At 39.8% G+C, this 27,728-nt stretch overlaps 3 protein-coding genes and 1 long non-coding RNA gene across 8 annotated transcripts in view; 3 read left to right on the top strand and 1 right to left on the bottom strand.

Annotated features, from left to right (window-relative positions):
• The first annotated feature begins 119 nt into the window (after nucleotides 1–119).
• Nucleotides 120–8,858, top strand: c1galt1lb (core 1 synthase, glycoprotein-N-acetylgalactosamine 3-beta-galactosyltransferase 1, like b). The gene is made up of 4 exons (XM_010747087.3): nucleotides 120–668; nucleotides 790–1,043; nucleotides 5,417–6,081; nucleotides 6,185–8,858. Exons 2-4 carry the CDS (start codon nucleotides 830–832, stop codon nucleotides 6,494–6,496), a joined length of 1,191 nt encoding a protein of 396 aa, XP_010745389.2. The 5' UTR covers nucleotides 120–668; nucleotides 790–829; the 3' UTR covers nucleotides 6,497–8,858.
• On the bottom strand, nucleotides 8,765–19,365 carry LOC109141532 (uncharacterized). 2 transcript variants are annotated; one of them, XR_003462451.1, is made up of 5 exons: nucleotides 19,187–19,365; nucleotides 10,706–10,823; nucleotides 10,502–10,607; nucleotides 10,265–10,426; nucleotides 8,765–9,724 (listed from the first exon to the last, which is right to left on the bottom strand). It is a non-coding gene; the product is annotated as an uncharacterized LOC109141532 (long non-coding RNA). The 2 variants fall into 2 exon arrangements; XR_002042770.2 differs by lacking the exon at nucleotides 19,187–19,365 and adding an exon at nucleotides 12,785–12,938.
• Nucleotides 19,366–20,388: 1,023 nt separating this feature from the next.
• apof (apolipoprotein F) lies at nucleotides 20,389–23,389 on the top strand. Its single transcript, XM_010747088.3, has 2 exons — nucleotides 20,389–20,658; nucleotides 21,424–23,389. The coding sequence occupies exon 2, from the start codon at nucleotides 21,450–21,452 to the stop codon at nucleotides 22,770–22,772; it is 1,323 nt and encodes a 440-aa protein (XP_010745390.3). The 5' UTR covers nucleotides 20,389–20,658; nucleotides 21,424–21,449; the 3' UTR covers nucleotides 22,773–23,389.
• A 2,523-nt stretch (nucleotides 23,390–25,912) lies between these two features.
• Nucleotides 25,913–27,728, top strand: part of stat2 (signal transducer and activator of transcription 2) — a 13,263-nt gene continuing 11,447 nt past the window's right edge. For 2 of the 4 annotated variants that reach the window (XM_010747091.3, XM_010747092.3), the window contains exons 1-4: nucleotides 25,913–26,109; nucleotides 26,578–26,709; nucleotides 26,806–26,950; nucleotides 27,104–27,199. In XM_010747091.3, coding sequence (XP_010745393.3) covers nucleotides 26,579–26,709; nucleotides 26,806–26,950; nucleotides 27,104–27,199 — 372 coding nt within the window. In that variant the 5' untranslated portion in view covers nucleotides 25,913–26,109; nucleotide 26,578. The remainder of the gene's footprint in view (nucleotides 26,110–26,577; nucleotides 26,710–26,805; nucleotides 26,951–27,103; nucleotides 27,200–27,728) is intronic. The other 2 variants (XM_010747090.3, XM_010747089.3) reach the window with 1 other exon arrangement.

Genomic DNA, 27,728 nt, shown 5'->3' with positions numbered 1-27,728 from the left:
ACTATATGAATTAAAACACCTGATTACACTCAGTATAATCCTAATTTCTATAACATGGACCTTTAATCATATTCTGCTGGGCTTCTTCTTTGAGCTTTTTATTTTGAAAAACTTCACCGGAAGTGGCTGTTTTTTTTCGGGGGGGAAGCCTGCAGTCATAAGTTTAGGTGTGCGGTAGTTCACGCAGCGCTGTGTCTCAGTTTTATATCAGCGTTTTTTTAGTTTTTAGTCTGTTTGTTTTTATTTTAATTCAACAGTTTCGGGTTTATCCGTGTGAACGGTCAGTTAGCTGCTCGGCTGTTTCCGTTAGCGACAGGAAACGAAGTTAACCGTCAAATAACGGGAGCTACAGTTAGCCGTTTGTCTCAACACGTAGGCCGGGAGACAGCTGTTAAACACACTTTATAAATATTTAATATTCCGGTGATTTATTTAGTTTAAATTTCGGTTTACACCCTCGATATATACATGTATATTTTTTATAACGACGTCTTTTTTTATTTTATTTTTTATTTTGGTGCGGCTAGCCGGGAGCTAAGTTAGTGTCCGGAGGAGCTCGTCGTGGTCAGCTCGACTCAAAGAGTTTAAAAGTTTCAAAGATGTTTCCAGATGTTGTGATGAAGTAGCCGCTGTGCAAACAAGCTGCTATGGTGTCTGCGAAGCAGCTGGTGAGTAAACCACACCTTTAAAACGGGGAGTGACACTTAACAGTTTTGTCATGACACACAGAAAGAGAGAGGGGGGTACTTGAAGTTAACAGCTCGACACTGTCGCGTCTCTTGATTCAAGCACCTACCGAGTTGAACGACCAAACCGAGTGAGACAAAGCATGAAGGCCCTCGGATCCAGGTTCTCCTTCTATGCGGGCTTCGTGGTGGGGACCTTCACGCTGTACGTGTTTCTGCGGCAAGTGTGGTTTGAGAGGTCTGTGCCAGCGCAGCAGGCCACCAGCCCGGACAGACCGCATGAGCAAGCCGAGGAGGACCAGGTCTGGAAGAAGGAGAGGTCTGCTCTCTTCAACCTCAACCACCCTCACCACACAGGTGCGTCCACAACGCTGCACGATGCATAATGTGTCCAAAAGAAAAAAGAAAAAGATGAATTGCATTTGGCTTCTGACACAACTCACACAAAATAGCTCAGATTTCACGTGATGTTTTTAAACTCTGGAAACTTAAAAAAGTGAAGCTCCACCATAGACTTGTCTTAAATATGCATGTAACATTTGACTTCAAACGCATTTGTAAAGAAAGAAAGAAAGAGATAGATAGATAGATAGATAGATAGATACTTGAAAAGATAGGTACTTGAAAAGTGAAGCTCCACCATGGACTTGTCTTAAATATGCATGTATCATTTGACTTCTTTCGCATCTGTTACAAAAAATTAGGTGCACGATGCATTATGTGTCCAAAAAAATAACAAAAAAAGATGAATTGCATTTGGCTTCTGACACAACTCACACAAAATAGCTCAGGCTTCACGTGATGTTTTTTTTAAACTCTGGAAACTTAAAAAAGTGAAGCTCCACCATAGACTTGTCTTAAATATGCATGTAACATTTGACTTCAAACGCATCTGGAAAGAAAGAAAGATAGATAGATAGATAGATAGATAGATAGATAGATAGATAGATACTTGAAAAGATAGGTACTTGAAAAGTGAAGCTCCACCATGGACCTGTCTTAAATATGCATGTAACATTTGACTTCTATCGCATCTGTTACAAAAAAATTAGGATTATACTGGTGTGATCAGGTGTTTTAATTCATATAGTGTCTGTGTCTGTGTGTCCTGTCTTTGCCTGTGTTTACTGAGGCTGGCAGGGAGAGATAAATAGAAACAAACAGTACAAGAACAGGAGAGACAGGCTATGGGAGTACCATTTGGACATGAATCAAAATGCTCATTACTGGGCAGAAAACCAAAAAAAAGGAATGTTATATTATCTGTATCAGTAGGGAGGTGTCCGATACAGCCCATTTTAAAAAAAGATGCATGAGAACCAACAGTTAGAGCTCCTCGAGGAGCCTTTTCTCTGTAACCCCTTTTAGTGTGTTGCACTGTTAAACGCTCCTTCTTCTACAAGAATAATAAATCCAACTTTGATACTTTGAATCCAGTCTTCCTTATTCAAGGGTTTTTTGTTTCTCGGGAACAATTAACACCATTTTTTTTGAGCAGTGTATTTTTGAGCAGCACTGTTATTTATGTTACAGTTAAAGATCCCTTGAACAATGCTGTACATCAGCACTGTGTTTAAAGAGCGTTTAAAGCCTTATTAAGGCAGGTTTAGTGGTTTCTTATTTACAATCTCAGGTAATTCAAACCAGCAAGGACAGACTGAGGTCTGAGCGTAAACCGGTTTGATTTTCTTTCAAACCTGACTGAAACGGGCATTTGCCACAAGAAGCAGCTCACGGTTGGTTGCTACAATACATTCTGCAGCACATGTAGCTTTGCAGAGTCGAGCTGTGTCTTCACACAGCTCAAGTACATCGCCAAAATGTTAGAAAAACATCCCTGTTTTTTGTTTGTTTTTAATCGAGGCTGGCAAACCAATCAGGCACTCCTGCGGAAGCTTGAGCCAAAGCATAGATGTGAATCTGCGCTGTCCCTGGAAGTGAAGGTGTTAATCTTCCCTTTGCTCGTGTGGACATGCAAACAGACATGAACACATAACACAATCTGCCGGTGTTGGTTTTGCATATGTGTGACTGTATTCTCACACTTCCTTACACTGGATCAGATGTACTCTGTACTCTCAGATGTACTTTTTTTCCCTCTGGAACATTTTTGTCTTCAGCTGTTATTCAGTTGGACTGTGCTTCATATTTATGTTTTTTAAGATATTTTTTGAGGCCTCAGGTGCAGCAGACGGCCACAGGTTGGATTTGAGCCCCGGCCCGCTGCTGAGCCTTCGTACCAACTGAGCTAATCAACACCTCCATATTTATGTTTCTGTGTCTTGGTCAGGTTAACATCAAGTGCTGTCAGTGTATTTGCATCCACTTATCTAATGTCATCTAAATGTGTGACCTGTTTTCTGTAGCTCAGGATGGGGGATCTAATCGTGAAACTTCCTTGTACTGTAAGTACACATACACACATCAAAGAGGAAGTAAAGTCAACACGCTGACTGCCAAATTCAGACACATTCAACTTCAAGAGAAAGTCAGCTCTGTCTGTGTCAGCAACACCAGGCTGTCCGTGCGATATTAAGTATTAAAAGGTAGTAAATCAACTTAGTGAAAATGAAGGCCCTTAAAAAGTTATTATTTTTTTAAAGAATAGCACATGATTTGTTGTAAGTTTGTTAAATGTTCGCCAGAATTTCTTACATAGACCGTCGTAGCGAGTTCACAGAGGCCATTTATGAGATCAGTGTATATCCGAGGAGGGGGGTGATGTTTTTATTGGCAGATTGTCACGCGGCCAGCGGTATTGTTTAAAGCGTGCGTGTGACCCACACCAAGTCACAGAGCTGAGACTCGGTTTGTAAAGTTTAGCTGCTTGTGTGAGAACTGTTGAAGTGTTGTGTGCTACATGTATGAATGAAACAACAACTCTACTCTAGATTTTGTCCGGACATTATCGCGTAAAAACGGCATTCAGCGTTGTCCCTCTCCTCCGGCACCGTGAGTTACGGGAACGCCTTGAAACTTTGTAATGATTGTCAAGAAGTTTGTGGTTAGTATGACGGTACAACGTGAATACTGAGAAGTTCTGTACATGGTTGATTGCTGGAGTAAAACTTGAAACAAGAAGTTTGATTTCATCGACTGAAAATTACGTTGAAAAGACAAAAAAAAAAAAAGTGTGAATAGAACAGCTGTTCACAAGCATCCTCCTGTAAAACACTGTTGGTCAAGTGTACTTGATGCCTTCATTAGAGAACATGGTTATGTGTGTGAGTGGTGCTGAACTCTTAGGCATTGTGTCATTTCTTTAACTGATATCAAGTAGCGTGACTCAAGTTATGTAGTTGGCTCTACAGTGTTCAGTTGACTGACAACTTGATGGGAGAGCAGCCATTAATATCAAATGTCTGTGCTGCTAGTATGTCCAGTACACCGAGTCCCACCACCAGTCAAACTTCCACTGCAGCCATCGCATCTTCTCTGAAAGTCGCTTTGGAAAATGACTAAATGTAAATAACTAATAACAGTGAGTGTGCCCCTTTATCGATCCTGTTTTTGCTACAGGACTAAAGGCAAGTTACGTCGAGGTTTTAAAAAAATACTTAGAAGGTATTAAATGGTATTAAATTTAACCCCAAGATTCCTGCATAAACCCTGAACACACAGTAAAAAAAAACACTACTACATTTAAAATAAACCATGTTTTCAAAAAGGAATCTGATCCTTTATTGACAGTGAATTACAATGATTGATAAAATGATTACAGTAGCAGTGGAACCTGTGATAGAGATAGAGCGAAATCATTGGCAAATCATTAACTAATCATAAACTGTAATGGAGACATGGTATCAATAAAGACAGTAGTAATATGTGTAGTGGACGTCGTGCAGGACTACAGCAGCAGCCACGAAGTGTGCACTGGCTGTCATATCAACCCTTTTCCTTGAACCGGAGAATCAGTATTTTAAAACTTTTAAAGTGGTCATGACATTGATTTATTTCATGATTCATTAGTCCAAGCTGCCAGACTGTAACCAGCCTGTTAACATTAGTTTAAGCCTTTTTGTTTTTCATACATGGCTGTTAAAGTAAACAGGGAAAATCCCAGCGGTGCTGCAGAAATTATTTTTAACACATGGGTGATGAAGCAACATTTAGGAAGTGACTATTCCTAAGAGAAACGTATGCAGGGTGTTTATATATGTAAACACAAAGTGCTGCTTCTGCCGACATGACCTAGCACTCTGCTTTCTTTGCTGTGATAAGCCTTTTTCACTTGCAGAGCTTACAGAGCAGCTGGTTGTTCGGTCTCTGACGGAAATATTCTTTTTTTTTTTTAGATGCACCTTGTTCTCTGTGTGAAAACCATAGATGTATTTACGAGTATAATTAGCGGTGACTCATTGTTGCAGAACTCTCGCTTCCCAAGCCTTACATACCGCACTGTTATGTCATTGCTTAATCTTAAACCAAAATCGGGCGTGTTGAAAGTCAACATCCAGATCCAGATGTTGAAATACATGGAATGTTTTTGACGTTTCTCTGAACCTCTGACTGTTCTTCATCTCATAGAAAATAATAAAACATTTGCATAACATTCCCACTACATATCAAATATTTACCTTGAGGAAGTGAAGTGTGCTGCCTCCTGTTTTTATAATGTACCTGCCCATGTTTATTTTAGACTGTTTATCTTAAACCATCCAGGAACTGTTACTGTTGTATTGTTCCCTGTTGGAGTTATGTGATCTGCATATCTCATATCTCATTACCAGGTGAGGACAGCCGTATGGCTGATGAACTGTACAAGAAGGTGCGTATTCTTTGCTGGGTGATGACCGGGCCCAACAACCTGGAGAAGAAGGCTCGGCATGTGAAGTCCACGTGGAGCCGCCACTGCAATATCGTGGTCTTCATGAGCTCTGTGGAGGACCCTGACTTCCCCACGGTGGGCTTGGGTACAAAGGAGGGTCGGGACCAGCTGTACTGGAAAACAATCCGGGCCTACCATTATGCCTATGAGCATCACGCCAACGAGGCCGATTGGTTCCTCAAGGCGGACGACGACACCTACGTGATCGTAGACAACCTGCGGTGGGTTCTTGCGAACCACACGCCGGACGAGCCGATTTACTTCGGGCGAAGATTCAAGCCCTACACGAAGCAAGGCTACATGAGCGGCGGCGCGGGATACGTGTTGAGCAGAGAGGCTCTGCGGCGGTTTGTAGAAGGATTTAAAAGCAAACAGTGCACGCACACTACCTCTGTAGAGGACCTCGCGATGGGGCAATGCATGGAGAAAGTCGGGGTGCTGGCAGGGGACTCCAGAGACACTGCACACAGGGAGACATTTCACCCGTTTGTGCCGGAGCAGCACCTCACCGCCAAGTTCCCCAAGAGCTTCTGGTATTGGAGCTACTGCTACTACCCCATCTCAGAGGTAAGTGGAGCCAACATTGTAGACTTGTAGACTACCACCCATTCATAATGTTGTTTTCTGTGTAATGTAGCATTAACCACATGCTCTTACTGTTTTTCTTCAGGGTCCAAACTGCTGCTCGGACGTGTCGGTGTCTTTCCACTATGTAGATGCTCCACATATGTATCTATTGGAGTACTACTCCTATCACCTGCGTGCCTTTGGCTACAGATACCGTTACCAGCCGCCCGCTCCGCAAGGCTACAGTATAGAGCGGTTAACGTCACGGGATGCCGCAGAAGGAAAAAAAGAGCCGGCTTCTCAGGAGAAAAGACGAGGTGAGGGGGACGATCTGTCCAGGACTGGCAAAAAAAAGGATGCAGGTCCTCCCCCTGCAGCTGGTGAAGACCTTCCTGCTGCTCCAGCTGGCAAATAACTGTAGGACTGTGAAGTTGTGTATGATGGGAATTAATTGATCATTAGGTAGGAGGGGGATGTGTGATTTGTTTGTTTATTTGTTCTGATAATCTTGACTATTTTTTTATTTCTACAAAAGTAGAAAAGCGGTCCACTTTAATTTGAGATGTGCTCACATACGAGTGAGGATGTTTCAGATCAGATTTATGACTTTTACCCTTGTTTTTCAGGTTTGTTGAGTGGTTTTTACAACCGTGTGTCTTCTTTTTAAATGTTGCGTTTATTTGAAAACTAACTAAAGCACCTTTTTAATCCATGTCAACCTTGTGTGGGAAGTGTTTTCCAGAGGCAGGTAAATTTGATTTTCTTGATTATATAAGCCCAGTAAAACCACTCTGCAGCGAGGTAGTTATTAGCCCTTTCTACACGGCCTGTTCAAGGCAGGATTTCTACCCCCTCCCTGTACGAAGACTGATTGTAGGCCATTCCACCTCTGAGCCGACAGCAGAGGTAGAAACAGAGCCCAGTCGACGCGTGGCGTTTAAGGACATGCATGTGCGGTAAAGTGAAAGAAAACAAGTGTCAGAAAGTGACCAGCGAAAGGAACAGAGGAAGGTGAAAAGTGAAGTTTTTAGTGTAAATCTAAAGTATAGGTCACCGTTTTTATCAGCGAACAAAAGCTGCAGCTTCTCAAGACCAAAGTAAAGCTCCAGTATGTTGTTACCCGACACTGGAAAAGAGATCAGCTTGGCCTCTTCTGCTTTCCTCCAGCATGCTGGATAAAATCTCCCACTGGGGCAACACAGTCTTATCTGACTTCATTTCACACATAGACAGCTATGTGCCTTGGAGGCCAATGAGACCCATTTTTTGTGTCTTGAGCTGATCAGTTTAGATTTTTTTTTTTTTGTGCGTGAACGCGACCAAGATGTTACATGTTCTACACACGTTCTGTGTAGGAATAAAACTTTTTTATTTAGTCGTATACTGCGGTAGCTCTTAGATAATTTTATTTAAATAAGAGCTGCAACTACTTATCTTCTTTACTGATTAATCCACTGATTATTTCTCGATTAATTGATTAAAATTAAATGGGTGAAGTCTTCAAATAGCTCAGTGAGGAGTCCAAAAACACAAGAATGAGACGCTGGACCGATATAATGTTTGGCATTTCGGTTAAAGATCATACAACACACTGACCGGCCACTTCATTAGGTGCACTTGAACAATCCGGATATAAATCCAACTTTTATGAAGCTTCTATGTTTAACTATCATGTTTACTATTGAGGTTGTGGTTTCCAGTATTGAGTTTGAGAGGTGTTTTTAATATTATGCCCATATCATTTACATACACGAGAGGGCCAAAATACCATAAACACCATTCAATATAATGCACAACCCTCGCCAAGACTTCAATAATAAACACAAAACTTAAGTTATTACCTCTCTGACAGTCACACATTGTAAGATTCATAAAAGTGGAATTTATGGCAGAGTTGTAATACTTAAGTGGTCAGTCAGTGTAGTTGCCAATTAATTTCCTGACTAATGAGTTCAGCTTTATAAATGACGTTGTCAGTCTTTGTTTAGATACTGTGAAATGTTCAACATTCAGAAATGATGCTGCATGTGATTACAGTCTCAGCAGTGATCTTGCAGCCTTAATGTAAGTATAAGTGCAAATATATCACACCTTTACCTTTCCAGAACTTTATGTTAACAAAAAATAATATTTTTAGAGGGTGTAGCATCATCAGAGGAAGTACGGATTAGATTTCGGAGTGAATCTGAATCAAGGGGCGGGCATAGAAATAATTTTTCACTTTGTGACACCTGTCTGTGGCAGAGTGAACCGCTTTCATTGTAATCGAAGTGAACGATGTACAAACATACAGCAGCCTTAAACTTTTAACGTCACTGTACAAACAAGTGCCCATGGGTGCAGAGTCCTTCAGTGGAAGTTCGTGTTCACTTCACATCGTCCGTGGCACGTGTCTGTATAGCTGTACTTCCTGATACACACCCCTCATTGTTCCTCCAGTGGACCCATTATTAGCTTTGTGCCTTTGTAAGATAAGATTGTATGAGCTGTCGGCTGCACACATGACTTTGCACTGTGACATTACCACGATAGACGATCGTTTTGTTGAATCCCTAAGATGTAATGAGTTTGGCCTTTGGCTTGTTCAGGACGGTGTTTGATTTCTCTTATATAATTTTAGCTCCTGTAATGTTTTGTGATTTTTTTCCAATCGTTTGTGGGCCAGACTTTTTTTAAATTTTTATTTTTAAGTTAGTACGTTGAATATATTTAAATGTATTCACTGCAGTTCTGTTATTAAATTGTAACCAAACAGAATAAATTTTAATGGGAGAGAGTAATTACCAAATACAGAAAATGGCTTCGGGAATCCGTAACGGTTCAAACGATTGACACTTGCATGCACCTTTGAGTGTTATAAGTGCTGTTTTTCTTTTTTCCTTTCTACCACCTACAACGTGCTTCTCTCCTTCAAATTGTATGAGATAATGATGCTTGTCAAAACGCCTTTCGTAAGTGTTTACACTCCGTTTTCTGTACGCGAGCACAGAGCATCCTGTTTTGATTTTTGCTGTTTTAAAAATGGAAAAGGTCAGTTCAAACCAAATCAGCATGTTTTTCAATTATGCTTTTTTTGGCGAGCGGGTGTTATTAATGAGCTTGTTTGATTTCCCAGTTTTCAAACATTTCAGTAGCAAAAGGACTGCCGTGCAGATTTACACACCTTGTTGTTAACCACCACGTCTGGTTTCTGATGCCCGTGATCGACAATCTTCTCCCAGTGTTCAAGTTTTCTCAAAGGGAAAGGTGTACAGTGCTGTATTTATATTTGAAATGTATTTATGCTGTTATCGATGTCGAAATTCAGTCGATACACGTTTAAGCGTGTAAATGAGTGTGTGTGTGTGTGAGCACACCTGTGCGGGATCGTTTTCAGTAAATTGTACTTTAATCACTAAATAAATGCAGATTTTATTGTACATTTGTTTTGTAATACATTTGTTTTTTGCAATATTGCACTGATATATGTCAGAACATTTTCCACTGACAGTAGAAAAGCATCCATGCATGGTTAATATAATGTTTTTCATCTGTCTCTGGTCGATAACGTCGTCCTCGGTTGATACAGTAGCTGTGAAGACAGTTTACAGCCAGTCTTGAGTTTGTAAAGTCGTGACATCTCCTCTATCGGAAGCGTTGTGTCCTGAATGGAGAGAACAAAGTTCAGTTGAGATTAATAATTAATAAAGATAATTTTATTTATTTCACAATAAGGAGCGAACATTTATCAGCTCTGCCTCCCGTAAGTGAGTCGTCTGCCATTAAAGATCTGTTCAGTTGACCAATCATCAGACAGACCGAAATGTAAGTAAGCTGTGTGGGTATAAATGGCTGGTTTGAGCCTGTTAATGACAGCTTGTCTACGTCTGTCTCCAACCTGGAGTCTGCGGTTCTTTTTAACTCTAAAATGACCTACTTGGTACAGATCTTTGTGTAATAATTAAATTTGGGGATATTAATTTTAAAAAAGTTATCTGTTTTTATAAAAACCTAAATATCTTTGCTCTTTTTTCAAAACTCAAACATCATCTGTACCGTCCTCCAAAGGTCAAATAATGAAGTGTTACCAAGGTGAACATATCTGTATATTTGTCCTCCAGAAAACACTGTAAAACAGGGTAATCGATAGAATATTGCATGATTTGCTGAATTCATTACTTTCAGTGTTGCTGTAGTTACTCACTTGTTCGCCGTCCCAGCAGAGCCGCGAGGATGTGATCCGCGTGCTCTGCATAAGATGAACAGGAAGTGATTTACAGTCCCATAGAGCGATACAGACGAGGTCACTACAGAAAATACTGAGATGCTTTCTTACCTTTTCTCGACAGCGGAGTGCTTCTGTGACCTGCAGAAACAGTTTGGGGGTTAGATGAGTACTACAACGATAGGACGAGGCGTTTCCGGAATAAAAATAACTCACTGTTTGGTTGAGCGGCACTTCTCCTTCCCATTAGACTCACAAAGCTGTCCCAGTCCGTGTCATCAAACCTCTTCTCATCTCCACTAACGCGGCACTCTGGCTTGGCCTGCAAGACAAATTCAACAAAATGTTATATGCTTTGCTTTCTACTTCGAAAATCAGGCCATAACTTTGTCAACCTCTCATACATGTAGTTACTCTGACCTCTGTTTGTGATTTGTAGACATCTTCCTCACAACAGGCCCTCGCTGGAAATAAGATGAGGATGACTAAAGCGACCATTGAAGCAAGAGTGCAGCAGGTTGAAGTTCTCTCCATCGCTCTGAAATATCGATGAAGTGAATCAGAAATTAACACAACAGAGAGGTAGTTTCCCCTCGAACGTTATTGTCTTATTTGTCAAACTTTTTAAGGATGGATTGCCTCTGGTGTTTGAGGTGGAGAGTTTTCTGTCCAAACATGTATATATCTCCGGGGCGGAAGTGAACAAACATGTACAAACGTATTCTGCGACCAGTTGACACAGCAAAAGTTGTAACCGTAGTCAAACACTTGTTTTTTAAAAAGCATTGCATTGTAGGTCATAGTCCTTTTCCTGAGCTCACAGATGTCTCCTCTGTCGCACAGTGCAATTATGTAAGTGACAGGTTTTTAAAGCATTTGAACTATGAACTTCAAAGCTAAAGGAGTGCCTCAGTCCTTCATTAACTTGTCATTTACAATAGAACACAGAGAAATCCTCCTTTTGTTTTCAAACACACACACACACACACACACACATATATATATGTGCTGATGTTTCCCTCAGCTGTGAGATCACAGTATGACTCTTTATTAAGCTCTGTGTATAAACAATACAGTGTGACTAGGACCTGTTAGTGCAGCAATAAGTACTGTGACAGATATGTCCACTTGTTGGTAGTGCTATGCAGAGGAAGAACTCTCTGAAGAGCTGGGAGGTTTTTAAAGGCAGAGAGGGACGCCACTGATCTCACAGCACTTTGTGATCTTTGCTCTTTACACTCCTTTTGTAGAGGTGTCAGAGGCTGAACTGCCTGTGTAGCCTTAAGTCAATATATATTTATATACATACAGTATATATAGTTAATGTGATCACAGCACCACTGATATGAACATTCTGACAAATTAAATCTGGTTTAATAACAACTAGTTTCCTTTTTTTCTGGACATGAAAGATTTGATGTAAACTGATTTGCCCATCTCTAGTACAAGTACCACTGGTGGTACGCAACCTTCCTGTAGTGGTACCTGAAGGAATCTCTGATATATATTTATTTAAATGAAATTATATGAAAACATATCAAACTATCTACCCCAGAGTCTGACCACAGGGTTCAGGTATTTCCTGCCAAGCTAACCTTAAGCAGATTTTCCTCATTTTGACTTCAGGTATTATGTGATCCTAATAACGTGTTCATTTATCACAGTGCATAGGTTAAGCATGTGTTATGATGTTATTTATAGGTTTCTTGTGAATAACTTTGGTGATTTGGCATTTATTTGGCAATGAATATAAAAAGTATCAATTTAGTCACCTCCCAGTTAATAAATTCGTATTAAAGGACTAAACTTAGCCAAAGGCAGGTTTGCTGAACAAGTAAAAATATGCTTTTGTCTGGTTAATAATTAATATGTTATTAGGTTTAGAAGATACAGCTCTTTTAAGGAAATGCCCCTCAACAACTCCTCCACTAAAACTTGACTAAACATCTCAGGTTGTAAAACCTCATCACTGACATGACTCACATGAGCTCCCTTGAGTGTTCCCCAGAGGAATCTCTGAAATATATATATTTTATTTAAATAAACTAAATTCAACTATGAGATCCTGTAATATTTTGTTTTAATATCATCCTGCTTTATATCCACATCACGTTCATGCAGGTAGCATGTAGCGTGCATACATCCATCGTCACAAGCTCAAATGTGACAGGCAGATAGTAAATCATGACCCCGAATGGGAACTAAAAAGGAAGAGAGGTGCAGATTAGGAGCACCAATAAAGAAAGATTCTTCCTATTAGGAGTAAACCTTCTTCCTGTCCATATCTGAACAGGGTCTACGCACTGTAAAAAGTTTGAGAAACATTGGCCTTCCAACAAATTATTAGAAAAGTATGACTAGGAAATAATGGGCACATAAGATACCCATTAAGCAAAAAAATTGTATGAAAATGAAAACTCTAAAAAATAAGCATTACATGAGATCATATTGGATTAAACTGAGTAACCAATCATAATGAAAATAGCTTGAAAATCTTACCTGGTAAGAGTTTAATCTTGAGCCAGTGATATAATTCTATGTCAGGGAGCTCTACCTCAACTCAAAATCTGTCTTTGCACTCAGCAGCTTCTCTCCCTCAATTATTATAGCCCTTCAGCTCATTTGTAATCCAATTAGAGCTCCACCCGCCACCAAAACCCCCAACCCACCCCTACACGTACACACACACACACACACTGAAGCATCATCTCAACAGTTTTTTTTAATAATTGAAAGATTCAACATGAATTTTTTGGGAATCAAATATAACTAACATAGGAAAATAAAACAAATCATGCAGTCTTCACTTGTTGTGTCATGTATTATGAAATAAACAATAAAAATGTTATATTATATTATATCATATTATATTATGTTATTATATTTATTATAACTGCAAACAAAAAACTGAACTACAGGGGGTGTGTGTGTGTGTGTGTGTGTGTGTGTGTGTGTGTGTGTGTGTGTCCCGGGAGAAATTAACGTATAATGTGCCTGTAAACTTCACTTGGAAACAGCGAACGCCCTGCGAGCGGATATTGCTGTTCTGTCTACACTGTCATTGACTGGTGTGTGAGAGCAGAGAGCCAAATAACTCCCACACACTCTCAATCAATGGCCAAGCGGAAGCCTTCTGGCTGACCCTTTCCTGCCACAGACACAAAGTCCAAAGTTTGATTACACCCACCTAATATTCATAAGGTCATATTCAAGCCTCACATACAGCACCAACCCAGACCAGACTAATTTGCCGAACCAATGCCAGGCTGGTGGTGGTATTTTTTTTAAAATAGATGTTTCGTGTTTTTAATCAAACTAAACCAAACTTCCGTCACACAAACGCGAAACAGTTTTTGTTTGTTCGTAAAGATTTAATCCGTCAGTCTTTTCTTATCAAATAAACCTCTCTAATTGTCCTTTTCCACTCCATTTGAGCACACCCACACACACATTTACACACACTGCATTATAAGTTTAATGGGACACTTCATTTCTGATTGGCCTGATTGGCTTGGAGCTGAGGAGCATTGAGTTTCACCAGAAAACTGCATGACTGAAATGTTGTTGGCAAACCGAATCCTAAATCATGTTGTCAGAGCTGACCTAATAACGACGCTGCAGCTCATTCTGGTTTATCGGGTTACAACTTTTCATGCTTTGTTTGCTCATTCGTGTTTTTCCTTTGACCCATGAAGCCTCTGGGAGCCTCAGGTCTTCGGGGAGTGGCCTTCCAATCACACCAAAAGTCCGACTGAAAACCCACGACGAGGCATTATTTTCTCTCTGTGGTCCACAAAACAGCCTCCCTGAAGACCTAATGCAGCATCCATCCATCCATCCATCCATCCATCCATCCATCCATCCATCCATCCATCCATCCATCCATCCATCCATCCATCCATCCATCTACTCAACTCAACTTCAACTTCAACTTCAACTTCAACTTTATTTATTTTTATATAGCACCTTTCATAGAGAATCGTAGCTCAACATGCTTCACAGAGCAGAGTAAGAACAGAAATAGACAACAACTAGCAATAGAGCAGCTGCATGAAAAACTAGAGATCAGAAGAAGAGTAAAAAGCATAAAACTACAACAACGAAACAAATGTAAATTAAGACCTATAGGGTAAAAAACATAATTTAAGAACAGTCGCAGTAAAAGTAGATAAGACCTGTACAGTGAATAAGCACCAGAGCTGTCAGTGCATCACTGGTGTGGACCAAACAATGGGAGGAAACCAGTCTGAAAGCAACGTGACTTCATTTTGATTATTTGCCGACGTAAAAACATCACAAGAACTTATTAATAAACATGGTTTAAAATACAAATCATATAACTTTGTATTGATCCATAGTGTTTATACATGAATTGTCTTGGCACAAAGACAGGACACAGTGGGGAAACCGCTAACACGTCTCTGTCCACAGGTAACAAAATCTACCTAGCACCTCCGAAGAACACTAATTAACACTGTATATGTTTATTGTTTAATGAAGTGTTAAAATAACCATCTGTTGTTTTACACATTACGCACACACAACAACTTAACGAGAGACTCTGGATGCCTGTCATTTGGTTTCAACCAAGAAAAACTAATACAACACATAATACCACAAATAAATAAATACCACATGACTTGTTGTTACAGAGGTTTTTGAAGGAGGAACACTGACCGTGTTACTACAAACACTGGCTTCATGATGTTAGTGGTATTCTGAAAACAGCACCGTGTTGTATGTAAGTTAATCTCCCACTTTGTACAACATATCTTTACTCCTGAGAGTAAAGATATGTTGTCAGGTTAACAGAGGCACACATTGTGTCTGAAATATGATCCATCCTTTCATGCTTTTAGTTCTTAACTGAAGAACAATCTTGACAAACTGGTGGGAGCACACTCGGTGGTATGCAGTCGTCCTGTCAACACCACTGCCGGTCTGGGTTAACTTCTCAGCCAAGGCGAGTCTTCAGTGTTAATTCCATACAATCATAAATAATAGAAATGTGTATTACATATTACAAGATGAGTGGCATTACTAAAGTAGATGGGATTCAAAAGTGCAAACAATCAAATATCGAATACGGGCAAAGCAATCACAATGGATTAAAGTCCTCTTCCAAACTTTAAGAGGAGCTGTTTTTCAGCATTGTTATGTGTTATGGAATTTTCTGTCCTTAGGTTACAAAAAGTCACGTGTAGACCTTGAGGTCCTCAGCAGTATTAGTGGTTTGGATTTGGTTGAGAACAGCAGGTGCCAGTCTATCTCAACACTGTGGTGGCCAGGGTCAAAGAGACCTGTTGCTGCCTTCTGAGACATAATAGATAGCTTGCCGTTGACGGTCCAATCTGCGTAAACAGACATCTGTGTCTCCAGACTAGAATATGCTGATAATAACACCTGCATGAGTAAATACATTCTCTTTGACTAATTCTGGGCGTGTAGTATTTGTGGTGTTATCTTGGGGTTTAAAGTTTATCCACCATCACGAGTTCGTCAGAATGTGAGACAGACTCAGGCACTTCTGATGAACTTTGAGAGTGTCTCTAATTCTCCTTGATCAAGCGTCAATAAATAATACAGCATAAGACATCAGAGGCTCCTGAACACTTTCTTCCTTCCTGACCTCACCATTGACCTTTGACTTAAGAAATTTCTCCACAACATTATGGAGCTTTTTATTATATTACATAATTTTCCTTAAATGTACCTGGACATGTTTTCAATCACTTTAGAAATTTCTCGTCCATTAAAAATGAAGCTCACTATGTTGGTGTTAATCAAAGTTGTAGGCTACATGTAAGATGATTAAACCTAAAACTCTGTTATGTTACACACGTGTTTTATCACATGAATAAATATTGAGGACTGACTTTGCAGTGTTATGTTTTGTCTACAAGATCAAACACACACAGTACAAATGCCGTCCGAAAACCTGACGTTGTATCAAGAAGAAAGAAAAAGCAACATACATGTTTGGGTTTTACTTTCCTCCTTGACTAGTGTAATGCTATTATGCATCTTTGTTTGAGAAGGAAAACCCATCTAACTTTATTTATTCCAGTTCCGACAGTCTCCACAGTAACTTTGGAAAGTTTCTATTTAATTTTTCTTCTCTGGAACTTTATTCAGTTTCAGAAAAGCTGAAATCCAGCGAATTGGAGGCTCAGCTGTGTCTGGATTAAAAATATTACACCAGAAACATGTTAGTGAATATAGCGACAATACATGACTGACTCAAACATGATAATTGCACTGGGATCATGATGATGATGATGATGGTGGTGATGATGATAAGTCAATACTCTCAAGACACACACCTTGATGCTTAATCAAACCACAGCTGTGTGCAGAAAGGTCAGCTTGCATCAGCACGATCTGATGATTTTTGATTGGACTCTTGGGGGTTAAATATTTCTATCCTTCAACTAGTGTTACTTCTACTCAGTTCCCCACAGAAATGACGATGTAAACACGTGCTCCAATTAACTATCATACTTTCACACCCCAGCCAATTTTCAGAGTTATCAAATGATTCACTTATCGAAACCAGACGTGCTGCTTCCTGATGTCCACGCTGAGTGAAACAGGTGAGAACACAGAGCACCTTCAGTGCTATATCACCCAATAATTCAAAACATTTAATTTGTAGTATGGTACTTCTGCTTCAGTCTAATGGTTTTAACTTTATTTCTCTAGTGTAGCACGGGGCCTCCTTACTCCTCACTCCCTCCATCTCCAGCAGGGGACAGTGAAGGAGCAGCGTCTCAGCGAGGAGCCAATGAAAACCATAAATTCTTCCTTCTGTCGTTTTATTTCTTAGTTTGGAGAAAGGAAAGTGAATAAGAGATGGACACGGACGTGAACAGATCCTCAAGAATCAACAGCCAGCATAGACACAGGTGATGTTGGTATTCTCGCTTCTGCTTACAGTTTGAGCACAGGATGTGCTCAAAGGGTCTTAAAGAACACTATTAACTGTTTGTCACAGAGGCAATGATTAAAAATAGATCACAAAATAATGTTTAATTGATGTGAATAATAGTGCACATTGTGCATGTATGCAGGTGCGCCTACATTTCTTTCATTCACCTAAAAGTACGTAACAAACAAAGTTCATGCGATTTATGGTTCGACATATTCATTTCTCTCTGGAGTTCTCCCAAAGATGCTCTATAACAAACGATAACCCATTACGATATGAGATGGTGTACGCTTCCTGTCTCCTTGGTGGGCGTCTCAATCAGTCCCATCCCTCAGCAGGTCTGTCTCATTTTCATGTGCCCAGATTGAAAAAGCTCACAGATGTTGATAACGTGTATAACGTACCAGCCTGTCAGTGGCAGAAAAATGATTTTTTATGGTCAGAACAAAAAGGCCAAGGTTGCGTAGCATATGAGGAAACAGCTTGGGTCAGGCCTTCTGGGCATGGCACAATTTTACCATTTATCCCTCAGTTCTCTGTCGCTTTAGTTATTTTGTCTATGTTGTCCTCCCCTGTGTTTGTTCATCGCCTTGGTCTACCACTAAATACAGTATGTTGCCCTCATGTCTCATTATAGAGGAATGTTACTTGTTTTGTTAGCCTTATTCTTCAGTACAGTTGTTTTGTTGACCTCTTTTAAGGTCCCTAAACTCCGTTCATTTAGTTGCCTTTAGTTACTTTTTTAGTCACGTGTTTCATATGTTGTGCCTTGACTGATTGTACTTATATAATAAAGGCTGTTCCCCTTTTTTTATTTGTCAAAATGATGCAGCAGAAATAAGAATGGGCTGAAACTATTTAAACCTCAAACACGTCATTGATAAATAAAAAGCGATATGGCAAACCTATTTACACATCTCAGTTAAAGTTATGTCACCTATGCGACCTGATTTTAGTTTATTATTGTACTTCCTTTAACTCTGTCTTGATCTCCACTGACTGATCTTTGTAGGCTGTAAAACAAAACAATGAGCTGAAAGACGCTAAAATTAGAGCTGAGGGGGAACGAGTCATTTAAATGGGCTGTACTGCATACGGCACCTTTCTAGTCTTTTTATACTACATATCTCGTTCACTCATTCAGACACATTCATACACCGCATGGTGCCAACCTTCTCCGCTCATGTTTGTCCTGTAATAAAAAGCTTCACTTAATGATTAATTTACAGGTTAAATGTACTGTGGCTGTATGAGAAGTAGAAAACTTTCCCTTTTAGACAGGTGCTTGTATCCTTGCACAACCTTACTTTTTTTATCTTTATGTTTGGCTGCACCCAGTATTAAGATAACATCATGTACATATACACACCCTCATATTATAAGGACTGCAGGGCAAACTGGCAGTATACTGGCAGGGGATGTTACTTATGTTAGTGTCTTCTGTGTTAACACATCACCCCCTACAGCTGTGAAAGACAAAATACATCTGCTGCTACGTTATGAACTGTCCAGATGTGTCAAATTGTCATGAGCTGATCTGCAACTATACACGGACAAGCAGCATTTAGCGTTTATGCAGCACGTATCTGCTGCTTTCGTGAGAATCAAGAGTCACTTTGCTCTGACTATCAATATTTTAAATATTGTAGTATATCCTATTTATATAGTATGTTTATCTATCTATTTATACAGTGATACTTCTCAAATACTTGACACAACCTTGTCACTCGTATAGTGTATTTATATCTTTAATATTCTATTTTAAGTATATTTTATATTATTCTTTTATACCATGTGTATTGTATTTTACATCTTTAGCTATTTTTTATTCTTTATGTGTAATTGTTACACAATTAGTGCTCTTAATGGTGAGCTGAACATCCAACACATTAAATTGTGTGACCCTGTGTTCACCTGCATGTGACAAATAAATAAACCTGAAATTTCAGACTAGAGAATAAATGGAGCCCCACCTCACAGCTGTATCCAGTTTCTTTATATACTGCTTCATTCAGAGTAAGTTAAATCCAACACAGGTTTTTGCACCACAGTGGTGAATCTTTGCCTGTTTTTGGTCAGACTAGTTGGTCTTGGATGAACCTTATCTGGTCTTTTCTGTTTGGACATGAGGGGGAAACATCACGTAACCTCTGGAGTCTCAGGTCACATTTCTAACTGACACTGACATATCATCGCTGTCTAATATAAAAACACATTTTGAATTGTTTAGATGAGCTAAAAGTATTCTGACGTTCAAAGTCCTTATTCTTAAGCTATGGAAACCATTAAAAAACCTCAGTGGATGATCTGAAAAATACAAGATCACAAACCTGAAAACAAGGGTGTTTTTCTTATCTTATGAAAAGTTGACATTTTGGAGATACGTGGCACATACAGTGATGCGTGCTCAGGGGCAAAGTCGGGCTATTCTGGGTGGGATTGCCAAAGAGATTACCTTTTACCAACAGTTGCTATGGTGGGAGTGAATAAGACTTGAAAGGATAAAAACATCATTTTCTGAACCAACCTTTTAATGATTACTTTTGTTGTTGTATGAAAAACACACAAGCAATGAGTTATTTTCCCTTTTTTTTCATCATTTAAAGGCTTAAAATTGAAATTGAAAATAACTGAATAGTTTTGAGCAGGGCTGAAGTTGTTTAAGAGATTTATGCAGAAAAATTTGAGCAGGGCTGAAGTTGTTTAAGAGATTTATGCAGAAAAAAGCAGAAAAATATTAATTTGTAAAGGTTTTATAGCAGTTTTTCTTTCACTGTGTTTTATTGATATATTTGAAAAAATAAAATTTGAATCAAAATCTGAGAGAGACAGACTTGCCATCCGCACTAACACAGACAAACTGAAATATGAGAAATATGCCCAAATGCACAAAAATGTCCATAGTGATGCATGAGGGTTAATTATATGATCATATGTTTGTATATATTTCAAATATTATTCTTGTGAGTTCAGTCTTTACCTCAGATAGCCCTCTGTTTTCCCTCACTTGGCTGTATGAGAGATACATTTGCTCACGGCATGAGGGAAGATTTCTTTCCAGTATCTGGGTCAAAAACAAAACCTACCGACTGAGAAAGAGGCTGCAGACGGACGGGGGGGATGAGAGGATAGCAGGGGCAGACAAACAAAACCTGCTTTAGAACACATGGACTTTCCCCACGTGAATCAATATGCAAGCCCTGATCTCCCTGTTGAGCAATGAGGCCAAAGAGAAGCGAGAGCTGAAAGACAGATGGGACAGTGGGAGGGCTGTGGGACTGTCATGTGTAAAGAAGGAGATTCTCATTGGAGGCAAAGAGAAAGAAGATTGTTATGCATGTTTTGAGGAGGAAAAAAGGGGGGAAAGGAAAAACAAAAAGGCATCCTACACACTGAAGCCATCTTGGTCGCTACACTCTGGACTCCAGATCTGATTATTATTAAGGTAGGTGCCGGACACATACACCAGCTGCCGCAGGATTAAAAAACACAGTGACATGAAATAGCTGTGGGTGGTTTCTATTTTTAATTGTAGTCAGTGCAGAAAAAATAGGACATGCATGTCCAAATGTTTCAGCTCAGTGTGGAGGCTCCGTGTTGGGAAGCAGTGCTCTGTCTAACATTGCTAAGAACATGTGAAAAACATTTTGAAATATAATTTATTTGACTGGACCAATGTTTTTCCTCTACTTTCTATTCTGTATATCTTCTATTTTGAAATATCTGCTCATGCAAAAAGCTAATTTTACTCCTTTTTGAACTTTATTTTGCTGGCAGACTGCGTTAAAATTCTCAAATCATTAGATAAACCGTTAATTGTAACGCTGGAAATATTACCAAATAAGAATTTGTCTTTAATATGTTAGTAGTTTCTGCATGGATCACGGTGATGCCATAAATCTGTCTGGATATTGGCCAATTAATCTCTGCATTTGGAAGATTTACTTGGCTTAGAGTAATGGTACATTAAAGGTGGGGTCATACTGAGGCCGATCTCATTGCAGCTGTGGCCGGGCTCTCCTGTAGAGTCCACAGCGTGAGCCACACAACTCATTCATGCTCATTTAAGTTGGTATTTTATGTCCTGGGATTGAGACTCAACAACTATCTTTCTCCAGTATTTCAAATAAATTGTTAATTCAATTTGTATAACGAGATCTCATCTGTTGTGTTGTTGGCTTGTTTCTTTGTACTCTTTTGTTTAATGTAGTGGCTTCGAGGGAAAAAAGGCGTGGAATGATGTCCATTAAATTGAAGTGGCTGATTGTGATCCAACTCCTGCTGAATGAACAGGCTCTGTGCAGGGTGCCACCTCCTCTGGCACTGAGAAACACTCTGCTTCCAAGAGCTGACTTCCATGGAGAGGTAGAGGAGACAGCCAAACAGGATCATCAGTCTCTCCTGGGACCCCAGCTCCAGCATGGACCCCCATCTGCAGGCAAACCTGGTCTTGTATCAGTGGTTGCACAAAAAGAGGAGAGTGTCCGATCGGCTAAAGATATAATATCAGACCTTAGGACGAAGCTTCAGGGGCAGATTCGAGATCATCTCCACATCCAAGGGAACGTGAGCTGTGAGGAGCTGCTGTCTGCTAGCACTGTGGATGACCCAGCATCCTCCATGTTCCCCCAGGAGCTGCTGGGTCTCTCTTTGGTGCCCGTGTTGGTGGTGGCAGGTTGTGCACAGGAGGCAGAGACCCTAGTGCTCAAGCTCTACGACCTGCTGGGAGTAGTAGATACAGAGGAGCTCCTGATGGAGGTGGAAAGTCTGATAGAAAGGAGGTTACGCAAGTCCACATCTGCACCTGCATCTGCAGCCTTGCTTTCAGAGAGAGATGAAGCTGGGCGCCACATAGAGGCTGTGATGTTTAACATCCAACAGCTGACCATGATAGGAGAAGGTACTTCTAAGCAGGAAGGGCATTGCGAAGGTTGGACCAGGATGAATGGAACCACGCTGGTAGGAAGAGCCGTAGAAGGAGCCACAGGTGATCTGGAGGAAGCTGTGAGCACCTGTGAGAGACTGGGAGTCCTGTGTGCTGGTGTGACGAGCAGTGGACTACTCAAACCTGGGAAGTACCAGGCAGTGTTCAAGAAAGGTAGTCGCATCCTGCCATCTGAATCAACAGAGCATGAATGCTGGATCCGTCAGTGTGGTTCAGGGGAGGATGTTTCGACCCCCGCTGCTTCAGGTCGACGGATGAAGCGAAGCCCCCAGAGGAGCTGCATCAACAAAAGCGAGGAGCGCGTGTACAACGTGGTGGAGTGGATCCCTGCGGTCAGCACCCTCTACAACCTCGGCACAGCTGTGTATTACGCCTCAGTCAACTGCTCTGAAACAGCCAAGGAGAGAGCCATCCTCAGTGCCGTTGACCTCGGCACAGATGCTCTCATGGTCGCCACGGGGGGGACTGCTGGGGTGGCAGGCTACGCCCTGGGTGCAGGGGTGAAGACCGGTGTGAAAGCTGGTGTCAGGTATCTGCTCAACTCCATGAAGCAGGAAGACGACATGCTGGTGAACCAGTTCAGCTGGGAGGAGGGCGTCCTCACCATCCAGTAGACTGAAGGAGCAATAAATCTGTGAAGCTTTGGCAATAAACGTCCTTGTAATTAGATGATACATTTTTTTTAAACAATGACACAGGATCAGTGTTAGTTATAATCTAGATTAAGTGTGTTACTGCGCATGTAAACTTCATTTGACACAATAATTATTCTTCATTAAGGATGATGTGAGTTAGACTCTAAATGTAGTAAATTATTTTATTTTCGAGAGACTCATTGTAGCTTAAATGTAATTAAATTACACAATCTGTAAACAATACATAAGGCCATAAAGTAAGCTTTGACCCTTTAAATATTTTTTGCTAGTGGATGAAACAGTCAAACAAGTTCATATCAAGCAGCAGCTTTTGAAGAACTGGTCTCAGGAAATAAAACCTTCAATCCCTCAACACTTTGTTTTTGCTCTCCATCCGCTGTGTTTTCTTCTGTTCACGTCACATCCTCACCTCTGGTGTAATTGCAGGGACAAATACACGGGGAACTAAACATTGTTGGTTTATGTGTTTTTGTGTCAATAAATTGTATAATAAATCTGTGTGCATACAGTGACATAGTTGTGTGTGTTCACATTAAACTTTATTTAATGCTAAATAAAGTGTTCCTTTAACTAGCTGCAATATTCTGTCAGGATAGTTTTTAAACTCTTTTTAACATGCGTTGTTCTTGTGTTTATGCGTCAGTAGTCTTTTTTCTTTTCTTTGTCTTTACTGCACTGAATAGGTTGAGACTAATAGGTTACTGGTGTCATGGTAATGTAAACAGACCTTTAGAAGCATAATGCAGATCTCATTTCTAAATGCTTATTTTAAAATACCCAGTGTACTGTAAGAAGAAAGTATGACAGCCTCCTGCAGACATAGAAATGAAGGAGTGTAAATAAAAGAAAATCCCAGCTCTTCACTCCTGCTCCGATCCTCCGCCTCCTTTCCAAACAGAATTCTTCTTTACCATGCAAACGTGCAAACAGACACATCAGTCAGGAGCAAGTATATGATGACAGCTGTGGAAGTTACCTTAATTTTGTGTAACTACATTTGTGCTACAAGAAAGAAATAATAGTGAAGTCACGTTTATTTACTGTGGGATGGTGAGAGAGCAAGGTAGACAATGGTGATAGCAGAGAAGTTAATCTAAACAAACCTGATTATTCAGGACTCCAAGAAACACGAGGTGTGCGCAGGTTCAGGACGAGTTCAGGTGTGCTGGCAGGGTGCAGTCATGTGACAGAGCACCACACCCAGAGAAACATTTTTTGGACTGAGCATGTGCAGAGTTTCTGTTTTCACAGCTATTTGAACTCGTCAAGTGAGATCAATGTCTTTGTGTGTGTGTGCATTTTAATCTATGACAGATTGTTGCCTTCGTCTTGTCCTAAATGCTGGATGGATTTTTATCATGTTCATCAAAACAAACACTTTAAAACACTTTCAAGTAAATTAATCAGACTGATGAATCCACAGTTAGTAATATAATAGCTAATAGCTATCTTTAAAATATAACATAAAATTAAAAAAATATATATATATATATATTTTATAATAGAATTATAATAAATTAAAATATATAGCACATTAGCCATCTAAAAGCACTGGACAGAGATATAAAAATGACTGTTTGTTTAATCAGATAAACAGAAACACCACCCTGCCTCCTGGTAATGGTAAAAAAGTTAATTTAATAAGAGCTCCAGTTGCATCAGTCAGGTCAGAAACTGGATGAACGTGAGCTAAAACTATAAAACATAGAGAAATGTATTATTTACAAATAATAATAAAATAATCTCGTCCATTAAGCTCCAGCAGCCGTGTGGCTCTATCCTGCATGTACAGTAGATATTTATTCCTGTGTGTGAGACTCTAGTTGTTCTATTAACCCAAGACAAAGAGTCAGGACAGTTTCCATAAACCTGGACCAATTGCACGTGCATTAATCAATCCCTCTGTTTATATGGATATATATAATATTTATTATTGTTAAAGATACTATTAAATGTAAATATTTTAGTTTACAGTCTACAAATACACATAAATTATTATATATTTTTTTTATATTTTTACTAATTAAAGATAATATATTGCATTATTTATGTAATGTTGTGTCAGTCTGACATCTACTGGTGAAAAGTGTGTGAACTGAACGAATGATAAATCAACCATGTGATACTATTATTGTTATTTTAAGTGATACAGTACACAACTGGTTGAACAAACACACCAAAAATCAGTCTTATTATTTTAAGGCTAATCCTCGTATATCATTGTGGAAGAGATTATTTGTAATTATGAATTTCTCTGTAGTTTTTAGTTTTCAGCTCACCGTGCACCAATCTGACCTGACGAGTATCTAACGCCGGAGCTGGCCATAATATTTTCCATTACCAGGAGGCAGGGTGGGTCTTATATGACCTGCCCACCTTCAAATCTCTAACAAAAACACACCTTTTAAAATTGCTTTTATGTTTATATCTAAGTTGTTTTAGTGCACTGTCTTTTTATTGTTTGATGATTTAAGTGTCTCTGAGTACCCGAAAAGCGCTTTCAAATAAAATGTATATTAATATTATCTCTGTCCAGTCATTTAGCTGACACGTTTGCCAAAATAAAAGATAGAACAACCATGAGTCTATATTATAATATTTAGGTGCAAGCAGTGGTGGATAATAACTAGTTATGTAATAACCTACTTTTTACTTCAAGTTGTATTTGGGGAGTTTACATGCAAATATCAATTTAAAGGTCAAACATAAAATGTGGTGCATTGTTAGTAAATAATTAATTGTAGTTAGTTAGTTAGTTAGTTAGTTAGTCACAGCCTGTGCTCTTGTTTGGAAATGTGTGCGTCACATGCTTCACTTTCACAGCGTCATTTCTCGCGAAACCCTCAGACGGGGCCATAAGTTTCTATTTTGCTGGGCCACGCCCGCCGGGACAGACTGACGTAGGAGTGTACCAACGAGCGCGTGCTGCTCCGTGTCCGGCTCCACCAATGAGCTGCCAGCTCTGAGCCCGTGCTGGAAACTGCGTCCTCCTGCGGCAGACATCTTGGCTCTTCACTTCCCATTGACGGCCGTTGTGTCAGAGCCAAAATGGCGCCCGGCGGTTAGGTTGCGAAGCGCGGTTAGGGAGGGACAAACGGACATCCAATGAAGACTGAACGAAAAACCGAGGAAATAACAGCACACGCCTGCTTTCTGTGCAAGTTGTTTTGTTTTATAACTCGACTAATATCTGGCTAATAACGCAGAAACACAAGAGCTCGCTATGCGCCTGTTTTAAATCACCTGCAAGCGAAGGTACTGAACATATCTGAGAGGACTGACCGCGTCAATCAAGGTGAGTAAAGCTTTTGTTACTGTCGCTTTGGCAGCCTGACATACAAATGTAATGCAAACACAGGCTGTCTCTTGGATTTCACAATCTTTTAGTAGCAGTGGACACACTGTACACACACGCTTTGAATGTGTCTGAGTGCATGAATATCTCTCTCTGTATAATAACAGCTAAAAATAATCATAATTTACATTTCTCCTTTATTACTTTGCACCAAATCAACACTGCCAATTTGCTGCATATACTTTTGTCCAATATATTTTATTTACTATTGCTATTTTGATATTTTATTATGTATAGTCTGTCCTTATATTTTTATATTTTTATTCTTATGTTGTCTATCATCACTGTGTGTAATGCTGCTGCTGCACTGTAATTTTCCAGCTTGGGATAAATAAAGTACATCTATCTGTCTATCTATCTATCTATCTATCTATCTATCTATCTATCTATCTATCTATCTACCTTTAGGATGGCACAGTGGGAGAAACTGAGGCAGCTACCTGCTGTCTATGGACAGCAGCTCCACGAGCTCTACGACAGGGATGCTTTGCCTATGGATGTGCGGCACTACCTGTCAGCCTGGATAGAGAAGCAGGAGTGGTGAGGCAACAACAACAACAACAACACCACATCTTGGCACATTATGCCTTTCTTCAGTGCTTTACAGTAAATATTTTATTGTTGCTTGTTCTTCAGGCAACGAGCAGCCCGGGACCATGATTTGGCTATGGTGCTGTTCCAGGTCCTGCTGGAGAATCTGGATATCCAACACAGCCGTTTTGTGCAGGAGGAGTCGTTCTTACTGCAGCACAACATCAGACGTTATAAACAGAACTTTCAGGTTTGTGTGGACAACAAAAACACTGGGTGACATACTTGTTTAAATCCGAAATATCGTTATTATCAGCCTCCTTTAGACCAGTTTTCATGGTGTGAGTACTTGCTTTTAGTGTGGTTACTGTTACTGACATCCATCTGACCTCTCTCCTGACAGAGGTACCTGGATGACCCGTGTGCCTTGGCAAGCACAATCCTGTGGTTTTTGGAAAAAGAGAAAGAAATCCTCCGGAGCGCTGATCTGGCCGAGCAGGTTGGGGCAACATTTCATTAACTTATGACTCATGACGTATAATAGTATGTAGAAACACCCTGTTTCTCACACACCATTTTTCAGCGTGTGGGATAAACGTTTTGAATATTTTCCACCAAGCAGTGATGTTGTTTTAACTGCCACTTTCAAGTTTCAAGTTCAAGTTCAAGTTCAAGTCAACTTTATTATCAATGCTGCTATATGTACAGGACATACAGAGAATTGAAACTGCGTTTCCCTCTTATCCTGGTGCAAACAACAATAAAGATGAAATATAAAATATAAGTAAAAGATGTAAAAAAAAAAATATAAAAATCTAAAAATATATACAAACTGAAGAATCCGTGTGGCAATATGGCACAGTGTAAAGTAAACAGAATTATCAGTATAAATTACAGTGCAAAGTATTGCAAAAAAACTTGCCATACTTTGCACTGCACAGCCAACTCTGACATATTTCTTTTTTTGATTCTGTGAGAGTTGGCTGTGCAGTGCAAAGTATTGCAAGTTTTTTCAAGTTCAGTATATA

The sequence above is a fragment of the Larimichthys crocea genome, chromosome VI (assembly GCF_000972845.2).
Source record: "Larimichthys crocea isolate SSNF chromosome VI, L_crocea_2.0, whole genome shotgun sequence".
In the NCBI taxonomy this organism is placed as follows: domain Eukaryota; kingdom Metazoa; phylum Chordata; class Actinopteri; family Sciaenidae; genus Larimichthys; species Larimichthys crocea.
Note: the sequence above shows the minus strand (reverse complement) of the source record. Positions and strands in the feature narration are given on the sequence as shown.

What these genes read in the sequence shown, in the direction of transcription:
- c1galt1lb (XM_010747087.3), top strand. Translation starts at nt 830, where the DNA reads ATGAAGGCCCTCGGATCCAGGTTCTCCTTCTATGCGGGCTTCGTGGTG. An exon ending in CAACCACCCTCACCACACAG is followed by an intron (nt 1,044 to 5,416) that starts GTGCGTCCACAA and finishes TCTCATTACCAG; the next exon opens with GTGAGGACAGCCGTATGGCT. An exon ending in GCTACTACCCCATCTCAGAG is followed by an intron (nt 6,082 to 6,184) that starts GTAAGTGGAGCC and finishes GTTTTTCTTCAG; the next exon opens with GGTCCAAACTGCTGCTCGGA.
- apof (XM_010747088.3), top strand. Translation starts at nt 21,450, where the DNA reads ATGATGTCCATTAAATTGAAGTGGCTGATTGTGATCCAACTCCTGCTG.